The 17,983-nt window shown below is 36.8% G+C and overlaps 1 protein-coding gene across 1 annotated transcript; it reads left to right on the top strand.

The window, feature by feature from the left end:
- The first annotated feature begins 800 nt into the window (after window positions 1–800).
- LOC125777658 (putative per-hexamer repeat protein 5) lies at window positions 801–14,936 on the top strand. Its single transcript, XM_049452756.1, has 3 exons — window positions 801–902; window positions 1,094–1,252; window positions 14,787–14,936. The coding sequence occupies exons 1-3, from the start codon at window positions 801–803 to the stop codon at window positions 14,934–14,936; spliced, it is 411 nt and encodes a 136-aa protein (XP_049308713.1).
- Window positions 14,937–17,983: the final 3,047 nt, after the last annotated feature.

The raw sequence follows: 17,983 nt of genomic DNA, 5'->3' as shown, positions 1-17,983 counted from the left end.
CAATCGGTGGAGTTTCGTAGCCAGCAAAACAAAAAACGCGGACCAAAAAAAAGAGTTATGCGATAGACCGTCGGACAGCTGAAGCTTGGTTAAGAGCTGTTCAGTTGAACGCTTTGAATGCCGGCTTTTTAGCTTAACGGCACAATAACTGCGGTAATTCACTTCTACAGCGGCTGGCACAGGCTATTAAGTGGGGGCATTATTAGGAATGTGTATAGTAGTTTATAGTGTATAAACTGTGAATTTTGAATTGGTTTCTTTTCTAAAACCGCACATTTGCGTAGTGTAAATTGTTAAATTTTGGTTATCTATTATGTTAGCAGCTACTCAGTCAAATTTGAACTAATATCCTGTAGAGATTGAATCAAATCCTTCGACCTGGGTTTATCGTCCTTCGAATGGCTTTAGACTGGATGAGTTTCAGGCTTAAATAAGTATTTTACCCAGTCAAATTTATGTACTTATCCTTAGCCTTGTAACGTATTGGTATTGATATTGGTATTGTTATTGGTAATGGTATTGGTATTGGTATTGGTATTGTTATTGGTATTACTAATGGTACTGGTATTTGTATTGCTATTGGTATTGGTATTAGTACTGGTATTGGTATTGGTATTGGTATTGGGATTGGTATTGGTATTGGTATTAGTATTGGTATTGGTATTGTTATTGGTAATGATATTGGTACTGGTATTGCTATTGGTATTGGTAATTGTATTGCTGTTGGTATTGGTATTGTTATTTTTATTGATAATGGTATTGGTAATGGTATTGGTACTGGTATTACTATTGGCATTGGCATGTGTATTGGTATTGTTGTTGGTACTGGTACTGGTATTGTTATTAACAATGGTATTGGTATTCGTATTGTTATTAGTAATAGTATTGGTAGTGGTATTGCTGTTGGTATTGGTATTTGTATTGCTATTTGTATTGGTATTGTTATTTGTAATGGTATTGGTAATGGTATTTGTACTGGTATTACTATTGGCATTGGCATGTGTATTGCTATTGTTGTTGGTACCGGTATTGGTCTTGGTATTAGCATAGGTATTGGTATTGGTAATGGTACTAATATTGGTATTGGTATTAGTATTGGTTTGGGGCTGGTATTGTTAATGGTAATGGTATTGGTACTGGTATTGGCATTGGTACGGGTATTGTTAATGGTAATGATATTGGTACTAGTATTAATATTGGTATTGGTAATGGTACTAATATTGGTATTGGCATGGATACTAAAATGGCACAGGTATTTTTATAGTCTTTGGTGCTGTTGTTGTCTTTATTTTGTATTCATGTTGACCTTGATTTTTGTTATTGATATTGGTATTGGTGGTGCTAGCGTTTATGTTAGTATAAGAACTGGCCATTATTGACATTGTTAGAAAAGTTAGTATATGTAGAACAATTTTTTTTATTTAAAAGTGTTGATATTTGTATTGGCAAAGCAAAATTATACTAACGGATTTAGTATTACATTTGCTATTAACAGATATCTCAAATACTCAAAATTTGTTAAATTTTTTATGTAAATATGTGAGTAGTTGTTACGTAAAATAACACATACTTCTAAAATCAGATATTTTAACGACAAAAGAGTTTTTTATTCACTTTTCTTCGGCGCAAAATATTACTTATTTCAATCACAAATCAGAAGCAAAAATGCATGTACTGCTACAACTTGATATCCATGGTAATCAAGTGCAAAATATATTTGATCACTCGGGGAAATTGAGCGAAACAAATGGAAAGCAAAAATTAACTACCACCTAGTTGCATGTAGGACATTCAAGCTGACAGCAGTAGCTCCAAGCCAGTCACCCACCCACCTTCCCGTCCACAAACCGCACAACTTCCATTCAGCCTCATTACATCTTTAGACACGTCCGTAGAAGTACTTGTACACACTTCATATGGCGCTCACGTTCATTTCGCTTGCTTTGCCATTACCATCCATCTAGCCGTCCGTCTGTCTCCCGTGTCCGTCCATGCGTCCATTCATTCGTCCATGCGTTCACAATCAATTGACCATAAAAATGCAAATCGACAGCAACAATTCGGTACGCTAAATTGCAATAACATTAAATTGTCAAATAAATTCAACTTATCGTCATACTGTCGGTCCGTACGCTAAATGCCCAGCGCGCCCGAGACAAGCTAACTAGTGACCGAGCGCTATGGGCGAGCAAGTGACTATTTGAACCGCACATTCAGTTAGCCAGCTTTCTGTCCCGATTGACTGCCCAAAAGTCGGCGCTGAGTGCTCGGCCGTGCCAGTGGCTTTGTTGCTTTGCTTTTACCAGCGTTGATTGGCCACTCAAATACTTAGTCGCTCGCTCAGCTCAGCTCGATGTTTGTTTTGATGCCAAAGCCAAGCCATTAGACAACCAAAAGAGACACCTAAAATGACGGCAGGTTTGAAGACTGTTTAGGTGGCGCTATCACTGGCCACCACCGTTGGCCAACATATGTGTTCCTGTGTGTATGCAGATATATATAGACGGTGAGACTTATTCAACTGTTTGGAAGGTATTCCAAATGGTAATAACGGTAAATTACGGCAACTAAATTTACTTCGGAAGCAATTGAAAACTAGTTGCAACTTGAGACTATCATGCCTTTCGATTGGTTATCTGATAAAAAAGACACTCGTAAACACGGAAAAGTGATAAGGATAGTTACATACTATAAAATTAAAATTATTGGACAGCAAATTCCAATAGTTTATAAATGTTAAAAACTGAATTGGTGTCTTATGGCCTTTTCAGTTTGAAATTCGGTTGTATTTTATATCGTCATAAGAAGTGCAAAATATCCGCAACTATATCCTTCATATAGTTTATTACGATGGCTTATAATGGTTCTTATAATTAGAGCATTACACACATTTTGATCTCAAGATAACAAGTAAGGCTACTACTTAAGATGCTATGCAAATTTCCTCTCCTCAAATAATTTGGAATGGATGTCTTTTTATACCGTTTATGCTCACTATTTGGATCAATCATCTTATCCCAACCCAATAGGAAGTGAAAGAACTTTCATTTCGATCAATGATATTGATGTCGCTTAAACGGTTAAGAGCAAGGGCAATTGATTTCTTGACTTCAACCCCAGTTATGTTTAAGCGGCTTGGGTAGATAGATAGATAAGTAAATCATGTTTGCACCGAGACTTGGGCCATAATGGCGGCTTTGGTGACCCTATCTTCAAAATTTAAAGTACTATATAACTGATATGTCCCGACTTACTATTGTCGAATCTATTTTTCTATTTAGTCTAACGGTCTTTGTATCTATTTAGAACCAACCTATATTTTCATTTTGTGGACGGTAGGATACACGATGGTTACGGGGGACACCTACTGCAGAATTTATAAATAATCTACATATTTCATATCTCGATAGGTCAAAGGTATCTTTAACAATAACATACTAAAATATTGAATCAACATCTCAAATAGCTTTTGAGTTACATTCTTCTGGTGTGACCTCTCAGTTCAGTCAACTTAATCGAGTTGTCTTTAAACCCAATTTTCTCAAAATATGCATTTCTCAAATTTGCTTGAATAACCTAAACACAAACGATCCGATCAAACAATTTCTTTATATAACGGGCAATCCAAGTATAGGTACTTTTTTCACTAGCCCTTTCTCGACAGATCACACGTGAGTCGCGTTAAGCTTTCTGGTTATTTTTGTTCAGTGTTGTTTGCCATTCCATCATGGAAGGCCTTGCGTCTAACAAATCGTTCAACTGAGCCTATTATTCGCATCACCATCACCTTGGGACCCAGCATTCATTATTGGATAATATTCGACCGAAAAGTCCACGTTCAGCACGCTGTGAAGAAAATATAGCAGCCGTAGCCGAGAGTGTACATGAAGATCGTGTAAGAACTTAAGTTGCTCGACCGTTCCAAGCGACAACGCTTCGCTCTATGAGCTCTTGCAAAGTTTCAAAATGATCGTTATCGAGTAAAATTCTTGAGCGATAATGCTCGATCCGGTGAAATCATCGGTCCATATTTCTTCGAAAATAATACCGATGAGAACGTAACTGTCAATGGCGAACGTTTTCGCGCCATGATAACCGACCATTTGATGCCTGAAATTGAAGCTCATGATTTCGACAACATTTGGTTTCAACAACACTGCGCCACTTCCCAGGCATCGCATTAATCAACGGATTTATTGAGAGAAGACTACGGTCAGCAGAAAATTTCACGTTTTGGGCCGATCGATTGGCCACCAAGATCGTTTGATATCACACCGTTAGACTTTTTCCTGTAGAAATATGTAAAGTCTAAAGTCTATGCGGACAATCCCGCTTCGATTCAGGCTTTGGAGCAAAACATCACGTGGTTTATTCGCCAGTTACCAGTCGAAATGCTCGAACGAGTCATCGAAGATTGCATTCAGCGGATGGACCATCAATTGATCAACATTTACTTCTACATACCAAACAGGCAAAAATTATAATAATTATTGAAAATATCAATCTAAATTTCCTAAATCTGTCTATTTCTCATTAGATGAGTTTTTCAACAGTTTGGCTAAAAATATGGGCGTAAAAAAGAAAATGTTAAGAAGACTAATCCCGTGTCAGTTAAGCTTCATTCGGACTCAAATGTTTTACTTAATATAAAAATGTGAAATCAAAAGCCCAAACACTTAACTCATGTCAAATACAACACTATCGATTAAGCTTACATACTTATTAGATATGTACATAACGGTAGTCAAGTAAATGTTAATCGAAATTTACATATCCGCCATTCGCCAGCCAACATTTCACTGCAGTCACTCACTCACCGTAATTCGCTGAAACTTTATCCACTTGGGAATCAAAGTGAACGCCACATTTCCGTATCTACACAGATACACAAACACACACACATATACACAATCGTTAAGCAAGAGAAAATCCTCCGCAACTTACAAGTGGCCAGTTGGTGTGGCAGTGTCGCAACTTGCAACGCCTCAACGTTGTTGTGCAGCAGAAAAAAATGAATAAAAGTGACAATACGCCAGTTTTTCCCACACAAGTTTTTATGGTGAAAAAATTGAAAAAGCATATGAAAATAAAAAATATAAATAATCGTCAAACTGATATGGGCAAAATAATATTGTTATTCAGTGCTTAATTAATTCCCGTGCGCCAACTGGCTGCGCCTGCGCATCACACGCTGCCAACCTGCCTTTGAGTCGAAGTGAAAATTTGTCGCCTGGCAATCGTGGCCACGCTGTCCATCAGGCGTGGTTGCGCCCATCAGCCGGAGGAAAAGTCCCTCCGCGCTGCGAACACGTGTTGGCGTTTAGAGGCAACAGCTTTCCGTCTGTATTTTCCGCCGCTGTGTTTCTTCGCTTCTTCTTCTTCTTCTGCCTTTTTGCACATTTATGCAACCAAGGCAACTAAATTGCAATTGGAAGAAAAAAATATATGTAGATGGCTATATATATGTATGCATGTTTGTATGCAGGTAAGCTCACAAGTGGGTATGCAAATTTTCTTGTGCAACAGGCAAGTCAACCAAACAGCCAACCAACAGTTACAGCCAATTTGCATTAACGACATAAATTTATTTGTTTGTCGGATGTCAGGCTCGATTCAGTCGAGAAATGTCTGACTTTGCGGCGCTGCTACAGTGGCTTAAGCTTGCCACACCATGGAACTGTTGCTGCCAGTTCACTTGTGCCCACCAATGCTCAGTTATAGCTATATACAATATATGTGTATAGTTATTGTTGTTGTATTAGAAATTAGTGGCATGTTTCTTCCTACTTTTTTCTGTAGCCGCGGCAACGCCTTAGCGCCACACCGATGCGTGCAACACAACAGCAGTTGCAAATGCCACGCAAAGTGTGTTTTCGTACATTTGCATTGGCGATTTGAAACTCGTGTGAGAGTTTTTTTTATTTTTGTATGTATTCGCGTTGTTTTATTTAATTGTTTTGTCAGTGATGAGGTGATTTTTAATTCGTTAATAAAAAAAAATAGTTTTATTCAATTAAAATTTACCCTTCTTTAGCGCAACTATGCCTTAGTACCTCAGTTCTTCTCACAGCTCCAAAACAAAACACACTCCACCGCAATCCCAAGTCAAAAGTTCGGCCTCTGGAATGTCCTTTGTGAAATTGGTGCACTTTCAAAGGTAGTAATCGAGACATTTAGAAAACCATAGAACAAACATCCAGAAATCATAACTGGACTATTACGTCTTTTGCGAAATTTCTAGGCCAAACTGCATCATAATCTCATCCACTACTTTAAAGAGTCCACATACGCTCAATTTAAAAAAAACTATAAACTTGGAGCTTTAGAAACCTAGAGACTTCCAACGACAGATATACTTTAGAGAGTTTCTTATATACTGCCAAAACGCCCACTTTGAACGATAGGACCCAGCTGTAAGCACGGCAATACGGTGCCAAGTAGTGGAACTCGTTTCATATTTAGAACTTGACTTACGAAAAACATGGTAAGTTTTTTTGTCCGAAATTTTGGAGAAAGTTTCAATTTTTTTTTTTTATTTATTTATGAAAGCTTATACAATGTTAATAACATATGTACAACCTAAAAAAAGCAGCACTAGCTTCAGAGGCTATCAGCTGAAAGTTACAAATTTAATTTGTGATATTTAAAGGAACTCGGCGCATTTTATGGACTAAACGTTTTTATTTTTTTTTTTAAGATCTCACAGAGTTCCAAATCTGACGAATACGGTGGCTGAGCAATGACTCTTGTTTCGCGTTTAGCCCGAATGCTAGAATGGGACGCCGTGTTCAGTTTTTTCGGTACAAGTCTAGCAGCCAATGATACCCAAATTATTAATCAAAACATTAACCTAAGGATTAACCAAAACAATAATCAAAACATTAACCAAAAAATTAATTGTGTTGAGTTGATCCGAAAGAGATGCTAAGATCTGCTGTGACGATTTTCAAGCACTGCTCATTGGAATTTTTCGATATCATTGAAAACGGTAGATGGGCAAATCGTATGAGGCAAGTTTTCAATGACTTTACGACCTGCACTGAATGCTTTTTGCCAGCACTTAACTGCGAACTTCAAGGGTTAATAATCCCCGTGGTAGCAGATTTAAGCCTTCGGTAAGATCTTGTAGCTTTTGTTATTACCGCTTGAGCACCCATCAAACTCAAAGGCTGTTGACATTTGTCGCTTGAACTTCAAATGTCTTTTCATTGGTAGGAATCTCATTCAAAGTATATAATATCAGCTCAAGATGAGTATTATAGCATTTTATCTAACAAGACTATTCTGAAATTTTGAGGCCAACCAAATAACAGACATAATGCATTTTAGTCGCCTCTGCCCGCAGTGGGAAATCACACTGGTAACACAAAATGCCAATCAGACTCCTTGGCTTACATGTACAAATTACTATCCAAAGGTAGCACTCTTTTTGGAATTTCTTCTCAGTGCTCCAAAAAAGCGTTACCCTTATAAGAAAATATTTTTATTCATGTTTTTATGAAGCCACATTAACTTTCTTGTCATTTGTACTAAATTATTTCTACTTCATAAGGAAAGCTGAGTACACAATCACTAGCAGCCGCTTTTAATATTTGCCATGGATTATTTGATTAAATCTTGCATACAAAATGAAGGCGCGATACCATCATCTCTTACAGTGGCAACTGTAATCATAAGCAAATATTATATTAGCTAAAACAGTTCGCGATATGAAACTTGTTATTGGCAAATATACTGAAACACTTCCGTCTACTAGAGCACTCAACGCCTACTCCTTATCAAATTTACTACTCTCCACTGCTCTAACCCGCATTTAATGCGCTTACGGCTAGGCGTAATGAAATGGAAAAGTCGTAAAAATGTTTATTAGCTTAATTTAATGTCAATAAAATTTGTGGTTTGCAACAAAGCCAACAAAAAGAAAAATAAATAAAAATTATGAAATCACCGCACTTACAGTTGGCTATAAAAATATGTGTTTCTGCACGCGTCTGTGTGGGTAAACAAGCGTTGGACAATTAAAATTACAAATTGCAGCAAATTAGTTGGACTTAATTTACTTGGCAAATAACAGAAGTTTTTTTTGTGCACGAGTAAATTACATATAATAAAGTGTAACATTCGGTGAAAAATAAACAAAATATTGCTTTGGTGTGAAAAAATTTGTAGTGGTTAGTGTATTAGGCAATTGAAAGTATTAGGGTGGTTCAGAAAAATAATGTAAATATTTTTTTTTATTTGGTTAGAAAAAATTTGAAGTAAAAATGTGCTTTTTTTTAATTTTTAAAAACTTTTTATTTTTAAAAATTTTTTGTTGCAAACATTTTGAAATTTCGTATTAAACTATTGGAAAAATTTAGACTCATTTGATGAAAATGGTATTATTGTATGTATATTTAGAAAGTTTTAAAAAAAATTTTGTTTTAACATTTTATTTATAATTTTTAAAAATTTGCAACCATTTACAGAATATGAAAATACAGAAAAATATAAAAAAATGTACATATATAAGAAAAATTTGAAATTATTTTTCAAAGTATTTTTGTAAATTTCCAACCGAGTATTAGTTAGTCTTTGCAAAGAAATTTGAGAAAAAATTTTCAAAAATCAAATTGATTAATTTTTTTTTTTATTTTTCGTCCTACCCTAATGGAAACACTACTTGTTATTTTCTAATTAAACTAATACATAGCGATTTAAAGTTGTTAATTTTATATTAGATGCTTGTAAAATGCTTACAATTTTATAAATAAGCCTCTTTAATGTAATTCAAGCACCCTGCAGGAAAAATATGACTTTTAAAAATATTTTTTTTTTACATTTTCGTATTTTCAATATTATGAAGCTTTTTCATTACATAAAATAATTTTGATTTTATTTTTTTTACCCTAGTATAACCATGCAATCCTACTCACGTTCTTTAACTAAACTACAGCAGCTTTCCCATTAAATTTCTATTGATTTCCCCAAGTACTCTATGCTTAACACATATACACAAATCTGTCTGACTCATGCCACACACTATATTTAGATACATAACGCATAAAAATACATATAATGCATTTTTTGTGCCATTAAGCAGTTAGAGGTGGCACAAAAACAACACACCTTTGCATGCGTGCTTTGGTTCACCGGCAATTAATTTCAATTAGTTTCGACAAGTCGTTTAAATTATGTATGTACGTGCAAAATATAATTAATTTCAATGCCTAGACATGTTTGCATGAGTGTATGTACGGACATATTTAATACAAGCTATGCGTATAAATCACAAATGAGTGTTAATATTCGCTGATATTCTGATATATGTACTTAAAATGTGTGAACACACAACTAAATGTACACATATATAAATAAAGAGATACCTTAACTGTGGCTTCGTTAGTTAGTTAGTATAAACATACTTGCAGATACATCCGAACTACTTTTTTCACATAAAAAACTTACTGAAATTATTTCCATGAAACTACTTAAGATATTTTCGGAATTTAAAATTTTTTTTGGTGGCAACTCTGGTCTCGAAAATATCTCCGGCAAAAATATTTTCTAAACGCGTTTATGTTGCTCTAGCATTCCATTATTGCTCAATTTAAAGGAAAAAGAATGTTTTAAACATTTCAAACAAGTGGCAACTCTTCTAAAATGTATTTTCATTAAAATGCCTCTTTAAAAGTCCTTAATCTGAGTCCTTTATTTAAATAATTTCGTTTCGTTTAGTATTTTGAAGAATTTGAAAATTGTATTAGGTGGCAACTCAGCTTAAAATAATTTACAACTTTATGTTTTTCTTAACTCTATTATATAAATACGATTATTTAATTATATTTACTGAATTAAAATATGTAAAAATATGGCAACTGTCCTTAAAAAATATTTATAAATGTTAGTTTTTTTCCGATTATTCACTTTGATAGCCAATATACATTAGTTATTTTAGTTAACTTTGGTTAATTTTATTAATTAAGAAATTATGGGTGGCAACTCTCCTTACAAATATTTACAAATGTTTACTTACTTTGATCCCTTTACTTTGAGACCAATATTTTAATAACTCGTTTAATTTATTATATTTCCTAAATTATAATACATACATACATACATATGTATGTAAAAATCTGGCAACTCTCCTTAAAATATATTTATGAATGTAAGCTTTGTATTTGTTATTCTAGTTTATTTAATTTATTTAATTAAATTAAATGGGTGGCAACTCTCCTTAAAAATATTTACATATGACAGCTTACGTTGAACCCTTTACTTTGAGACCCATATTGTAATAACTCATTTATTTTATTATCCTTAGTGGTGAAATGTTTAAAAGGTGGCAACTCTCTTTAAAAAGTAATTCCAACTGCAAACCTTCATAAACACAGCTCATATGTACAAATATTTTAGTGGTTTGTAACTCATATTTTTTTCGAGTTAATGCTTTGAAACAGGTGGCAACCATTCATTTATTATTTTGAACCATTTAAGTCTTATGACGAATATTTACCATATGGTTCTTGAAATGAGCAAGCAAAACTGTTCTACAGATGGTCTATGAATTCAACAAGCTAGAATCCTAAGAAAAGGATCAGGTCAGTAATTAAAGAGAACTTATCTATTTTCTTTTCTCTAAACTCAGAGTTTCGACATCATTCATGTTCCCACGCATTTATATACGTATAAGCAAACAGATTTATATCCGACCAAGAACACAATGCTTTCCAAGCAAAGAAACTTCAATCAATCGGAGTCACTTATGATTTACTTTCGATCTCATCCTCTAAAACCTCTCAAAAATAGTTCATTATAGACTTTATTCATACTACAGAGCTTTCACTTCAAAGTTCTCCATTATCTCTTCAACTCTTAAACTATCATACCTCAAACCTGCCATGCTATCGCCATCACATCTCATTAATAAATATAACTACATTTATGAACTCAAGCTTCGTATACAATTTTATAGGCCTCCATAAAGCACTAAAATGCTTTCCAAACAAAAGTAATGCGGCTCCATTGCACTTAGCAGGTTTGTAGGTGAACAGACAGGCAATAAAGAGCTGCCGGCGTTGCCACATGAAAGTTGTAAAACCAACCGCAATTAAAGTGCCGAGCCAATCAAAAGCGAAATGTCACTAAAAATCTACAAACAGAAGTACAAAATGATAAAGTCACTAAACTAATATTGTTGTACAACAACAAGAGTGCTTAGCAGTGCTTACTTTTGGATTTATTGCCGTTTGGTTGAGTGCTGTGACAAATCAGCAAAAGCCATAAATACGAGTGTGTACTGCTAAGCGCTTGCGAAGTCACAGCTAGCCAAAGTGTGTTGCACGAAAGTTAACAAGAATAATAAATCCAGTTGAATTTCGAATGCTAATTTCGGCTAAAATAAAATTTATTTTACATGCTTTTCGTATGACAAAATTGTGTGTGTCTGTAAATATTCATATATATTTATATGGTGCACAGTTAACACCTCTTGCTGGCGGAAATTTATTTCGCTCTAAAATACCAACTGAATTGCAGCCATTTTGGAGTTAGTTTAATGTTTATTTCTCGCATTAAAACTTAACTGAATTAACTAAATTGTAAACTGATTATAAAAGTTTGGCTATTTCGCAGCATACAGTTGCAGACAGGCACACAGACACGAAAACAGTGAGCTGCTCTTGCACATGCGAGTGTTACGTATACGTAACGGTGTACACTGGGCAATAATGAGTGGGAATCTGGTTTGGTGGAGAGTGCATGAAACAGAACTAACTTCAATATACATTAATATACATAAATAGTGTACATTCAGAAAATTAAAGTAGAATTTTTCACAGAGAGAAATTTACACTGTGCTGCGGTTGTGATTACGTCTGAGCCACTCTTTTTATGATCTTGCAACGACGTTTCAAGTATCTCAAAAATATTGTCTCTCCCTAATGATACTTTATTTCGCAACATAACCTCTGTTTAGCACGTTACTTAGACACATCGGTGCTTCAACTTCTTTAAATCCTCTGAAAAAAAAAGAGTCTTGAACCTTTCTTGTGTTTATTGACGAGCGTGCTTTGCTGTACAAAAGTGTGCGTCTATCTTAGCTACAACAAGATAGTGTTCCGAGTCGATGGCCCTCGGAGCGTATGCACGTCAAGGACACTTGAAACATTTTGTCTATCTATCACAACATGATCAAACTGTTTTCGAACTTTTCGATCCAGAGACAGCTCAGTAGCTTGATGAATTTTCTTGTGCTGGAATAACAATATTTCAGGCCGCCGCGCAGTCGGTCAGCCCATTTGGAGAGGCTTCGACATGAGGACAGAATTTTGCTACTGTTGTAACAAAAATTCCTTCTTTGCCCACCCTGGCATTATAGTCGCACAATTTTACATTGCGGTGTGGGCAGTTGTCATAAGCACGCTCCAGCCGCTCATGAAAGGCATTTTTGGTCGGATCGTCCTTCTCTTTCTTCGGGGCGCGTTTGTTTTTCTCTGGTGAGCTTCAACGAACTCTTAAACCGAATATGTCGAAAGTTTCCTCTCTTTTAACCGTAATCCCAGGCTCGACACGAGATGGCTACCGTATCTTACACAAGGTTTACGGTCGTTTCCACGGTGCATACCTAGCTTGCAAAAGTAGATATGGCAAAGATCTGAATTAACGTCTTGTCATAGTGAACGACGACAGTTTTCGCAAAATGGGATAATTCAGTATCAAACCGACTCAATAATTAACATAGTAGAGCCTTGTAACCGCTTTGCCTTTGTTCAAAGAAGGGTTTCTCACACCATGCAAACCCTAGAAAGTGGTGATCATCAATTTTCCGGCCAATAAGACAGTCTTTAATACAATCTGTGAAGGGATCTCACTCTTTTGCTTGTTATACGGGGTAAACAATCGCCACACCGTTCACGACAACAGTTCTCTTATTCTCATCCTTCAACCAGTACATGACTCACGCAATATTTTGAGATGTCTATTATCTTAGTTATCTCCTGTGGCCTCAATATTCTGCCTGTGAATACCAGTTCGTGGACTTTTGTAGGGTTATTTTTCATGGTAGTTGATTAAAAAACACCTAAGCACGGCTGATCAAGCGAAAAGCTAACTTTGTGTTCTTTGCTGGGTTTTATAGACAAGAAATTAATCGGTTTCCCGGCTCTGCGTTGGCTTTCTTCCACTTTGTTTTTAAACCTGCTGATCCAAATCTATACGCGATAAAAACAAGCAAACAATCAAGCTACGGGTCCGATATGACGAAAGTTGACAGAAACCTCATTCAAGGTAAGTATTATACACAATAAATTTCTCCTATGAAAGTGGTCCCTTCTGAAAATCAATGAGATTAAACACTTATCGGACTGCACTCAAATATGATGAGGCCCGAACTCAATGCACAGTCCTGTTCTACGCAGACAGATACTGCATCCGTTGCAGATATTCATATAAAGATCAGCTGTCAGCTGTACAATAATAAGTAAGTTATGGGTGTAGATCTTAAAAAAAGAGGGAGTAATCTTCTGAATTTAGTTTCCTGACTCATCTTGAACCGTAAAGTGAAGACTGGTATCTTATTATATTTTACGAAAGCTAGGTGACTGAAAATTAGAATATTATTTCGAATACTGTTACAGCCAAACATGCGGAGTTATGGTTTCATCGATTCCTTTCCGGTAATTCTGATTTTTAAGCTGCAACAACCTCTGTAAAACCAATTATCGAAAATATCGTTAAAATAATAAAAATCTTCGAGTCCGACCATCTTGTGAACACTGTTTCGATTGACTAAGTGCTGAACAGTGCTCAAAAACCCGGTGGCCCCTTACGTAAGGCTGAATTCAAAATGTAGCTCGAGGTATGGGTGCCGCTAAAGCAAACAGACTCATGGACTGATTTTACATCTGTGATCACTGCTAAATCGTGACAAAATCGATTGAACTCTAAAGCGACAACATGAAACGAAAGCGAAGATAGTGGAATAGCTGTGAGCCTGTGCAAATGGTGAACAACTAAGCATTGGTGGTCAGGAGGGGTTTGCTGTGTATATGATGGGATTAGCAAGGAATGATCTAGTATGAGTCTCCGACCTGTTCTGTAAAAAATTGGACCGTCCTTAAGAAGCAATCCCGCATAAGCAGCCAGAGCCGCTGTTTCATCAGGACAACGCCAGTCCAAACACGTCGATATCACAATGAAAACTTGCTTTGACATTTGCTCCAAGTAGTTACTAAGTATCTGTACTTGTCTATGACGATAAGTTTTGCTGGTTAAAAGTTCGCCGAAATAGTTGGTTGCACGAAATGACTGTTAAATTTTTTTCTCATTAGAGATGAAGACATGAAAACCACAACGGATGGTAGTACTTCCAATGGGTTGTGGAGAGGTTTCGTGTGTTAATCCCACGTTCTGTAAATTATGTTATATTTCGCAATATAAAAGCTAGATACGTAACTCGCAATAAATACAGTCATTATATGTATATGGTATCCAGCTGTCGGACGTGCGCCTTTAAATATCAATCATTTTCGGTTCGGTTCGGCTCGGCTGCCAAAAATCGCCCAAACAGAAATGTGAAAAGAGTGTAAATCTGCCAGCTGCAAGGCGACGCACTCCCTGTGATGCAGACACTTAATTTCCACACAACGGCACACCAAACGCCACATTTTCCGGGACGCCCACACTGACATTAGCTGTAATAGGCGGCGTGCAGCAACGTGTTGCAAGTTGTGCATTGCTCATGCCGGCAACAAATGTTAATGCGAATGATAAATTTCGCAAATAAACAATTTCATTATTTGATTAAGACGCCACATCAGCGATTTGGCAAAATTTCATTGCAGCTGACAACAGTAACAGCAACAACAACGCGTGCCGCCTTTTGTTGCGCTGTTGAGAAATTGCGCATTCGCGTGCGGCTTTGTGGCGCACAAAATGAGGAAGTTGCTAGCAGTTAATTTGCCAACAAGCAACGCACAAAGTCCAACAAATGGTAAGACAGCTGCTTTTCCAAGCCGAAATTGTAGAAGAAGAAGAAGCAGCATAGAAAGATTGGACTGAGGTAAGACTGCCACAACAAGACTTAACAATTGTTGCATGCTGTGCTTGCTGGTGCAACAGCGAATGTGCCACACCACGTTGCATATGTAAAGCAACTAAAAACAACAACAATAACAATAATAACGCTTGCAACAGCGCACGCTGTGGCAAATTGCCGACCAACAAGTGGGTTTGCATTTTTGATTAGAAGCAAATAATTCAGAAATGTTCAACAATAACAAGTACAACAACAACAATGACAAACAGCGCAGCACTGGGAATGAAGCGGCAAAGTCTACGCCAGCGGCTTGGCGCAATCGATTTGCGTGTGGGCCGCATCCAGCCATTCTCGACTCATGTCAGTTGCCTTCGCTGTCCGTTTGCGCCCAATCGTGCCGCCTGCGTGCGTCTGACAGTTCGAAAATAATCGCCCGAAACGTCAAAGTTTGGCGCCCAAAGAGCCAATACACTAGATTGTATATTTGTCGGCGCGCCTGCGCATAGAAAGCAATCGCCGCGCTGTGCCGCAGACAACACAATCTTAACCAGTTCGCCAATTGGCCACCGAAACAGGTCCATTGAATGCGGCGATTGTTGTCCAGTCACCAGCCACGCCGCTGCTGCTGGCGTTTTTTATTGCTGTTTTTGTTGTTGTTGTTTTTGTCTTGCGACCAGGAAGATAAGAAGGAAGCTGGGTGTATGCAAATGTGAGAAACTATTTTTGATATATTTGGATTTCGATTGAAATTTGAGTTTGATCTCTCTACTCGTACCTATGTTCAAACTTGCAACGTTGCCACGTGAATATGCAATTTATGTAGGATTGACGCGTGGTCGGCGATGCCATCGTGCTGAGCTGGAGACAGAATTCCGCTGGCAGCGATTTAAGATCATTCAATTCACATAATTTTAATACAATAATTTCTATATTTTGCGTTTGATATATGGACATTTGCCAATATTCGTTACAACGGTACAATATAGACACTTTTTTATCATAAGTGGAACACTTTTTAAGCTATAGTTTTTTATAAAAACGAAATTCTGAATTATCAAAACAACGAACACAAATATTTCTGCTAGACTGTTAAATATATTAATGTGCAGTTTTCTTAAAGAAATCCGGAGTATTTGTGAAGGAGGTGTTTCTAAAAGCTTTTCAGAGTATTTGAAGTGAAAGCTTTCGGAAGAAACTTTTCAGGCAGTTTTGTGATTGCTTGAGCACGCATCAAAAATTAATACCAGCCAAGAGAAAATACGTCAATTGCAGCTGAATTAAAACAAAATCGATTAATTTCTAAATGATTACTGGTGATGAAAAATAGGAAACGAAACGGTAGCCAAGCCAAGATAGACGGTCAGAGAAGTTTTGATATGTGTTTTATGGAAATGACAGTGAATCATCTATTAATGAATGCCCTCCCTACAATTATTCAAAATCGGTCAACATTTTCCAATGAGAGCAACTTCTCTCTCTTTTATCACGGCATAAGGTCACACATATTAATAGAAAATCGACAAAAGCTCCGGAAGATTGGTTTGGGAAGTTCTGGTATGTATAATCTGAACCTGTCTCTTGCGAATAATTTTATTGGCGAAAAATTCATCTCAAGAAAAGCTCTACCAACATTAGTCACATATGAAATCAACTCCGCAAAGTCGCAAACCAAACTATATTTGCGATCGTAAATTTACATATTTAACGATACTTCAAAATTGTCCTCTATAAAATAACCGTTACGAAGTCACGAGGACAAAACTTTTCAAAAATTTGTTTCACAAAAAATTTCGTCAACTGCACGAGTTTACTTGAAGTTATTTCTTCATTTCACAGCAAATAAATACTTGGTTGATTTAATGTGGAAATTGCTGTGAACTCGGTATTTTCGGTTTCATTCGAGCAGCAAAAGTGTGAGAAATTCGATAACCAATTTCAATGAAATTCAATTTAAACGTACAACTGCGCTTGCTCTCGGAGCAAGTTTCCTTAATTTTTATTTTCTTTCACTACTTCTTGCTTTTCACTGCCTCAGTTACAGTTTGCCGCAGTTAGTTGCAGTTGTACAGTGGTTGCCGTACTTCCGGCGGTTCGAGTGTTGTTCGAAAATTATTGGCCGTTAAAATATGCTGCCAACAGCCAACAGGTCGAAGCAAATAATGAAAGGAGTGATGAGTGAGAGACTGTTGGGACGAAGAGGGATAGCATTGTTTGTTTTTTTAGTGTAGTTGAGAGTTATGTAGACGTACTTTCGATAGGGAACAGTGTTTTGATGGCTTCCAAGAAGTAGTATTTTCGTTATTGAGATAACCAAAAAGTTATCTTCGTTCGTTTTACTTGTCCCTACAAAGCAGTAAGACAGCCTTAACTCTTATTATAACCGAAAATATAACATTCTTAGGAGCTAAGTTTCTTCTTTAACGCCAGATCGACCTAGAAAAACAGTGGAATCTCGCGAACCAAGAGGCCGCTTTCGTTAGCGTTTTTTCTTCATCGCTCGGTGGTATAACTCGGATCAGAGTCTGATGAAGCTCAGAGCAATAAAAATAGAAAAGCTGGACCACGAGTTCCCCATTCAGTCGCGAAGACTAAAATAAGTTATAAAGTACGCTTTTGTGGGTTTGTAACCCGATTTCTCTAACTAAGCACGAGGGCCTCCATAAACCAACCAGTGAACATAAATCCTGCTATATATCGTAATCTGAGTACCCACCAAGTCCAGCCACACCACTGTAAAGCAGCAGGAAGTCAAGTAGGACCGTACGAACACAACGGAACCCAAACAAACGGTTTGTTTGCGCCGAATAAACAATAGCCGCTGGCAGCACAATGCGTTCTGTAGGCGGTGCGGTGGTGGTATGTGGCAAGTGAGTGAGCAGTTAACTACAACTATGTGCAACCATGCAACCCGCAGCGTCGTCGTCCATAGGAAGGAAGTAGGTACACAGGACGTATACGTTACATGTG

Source organism: Bactrocera dorsalis, chromosome 3 (genome assembly GCF_023373825.1).
Source record: "Bactrocera dorsalis isolate Fly_Bdor chromosome 3, ASM2337382v1, whole genome shotgun sequence".
NCBI classification, from domain to species: domain Eukaryota; kingdom Metazoa; phylum Arthropoda; class Insecta; order Diptera; family Tephritidae; genus Bactrocera; species Bactrocera dorsalis.
Note: the sequence above shows the minus strand (reverse complement) of the source record. Positions and strands in the feature narration are given on the sequence as shown.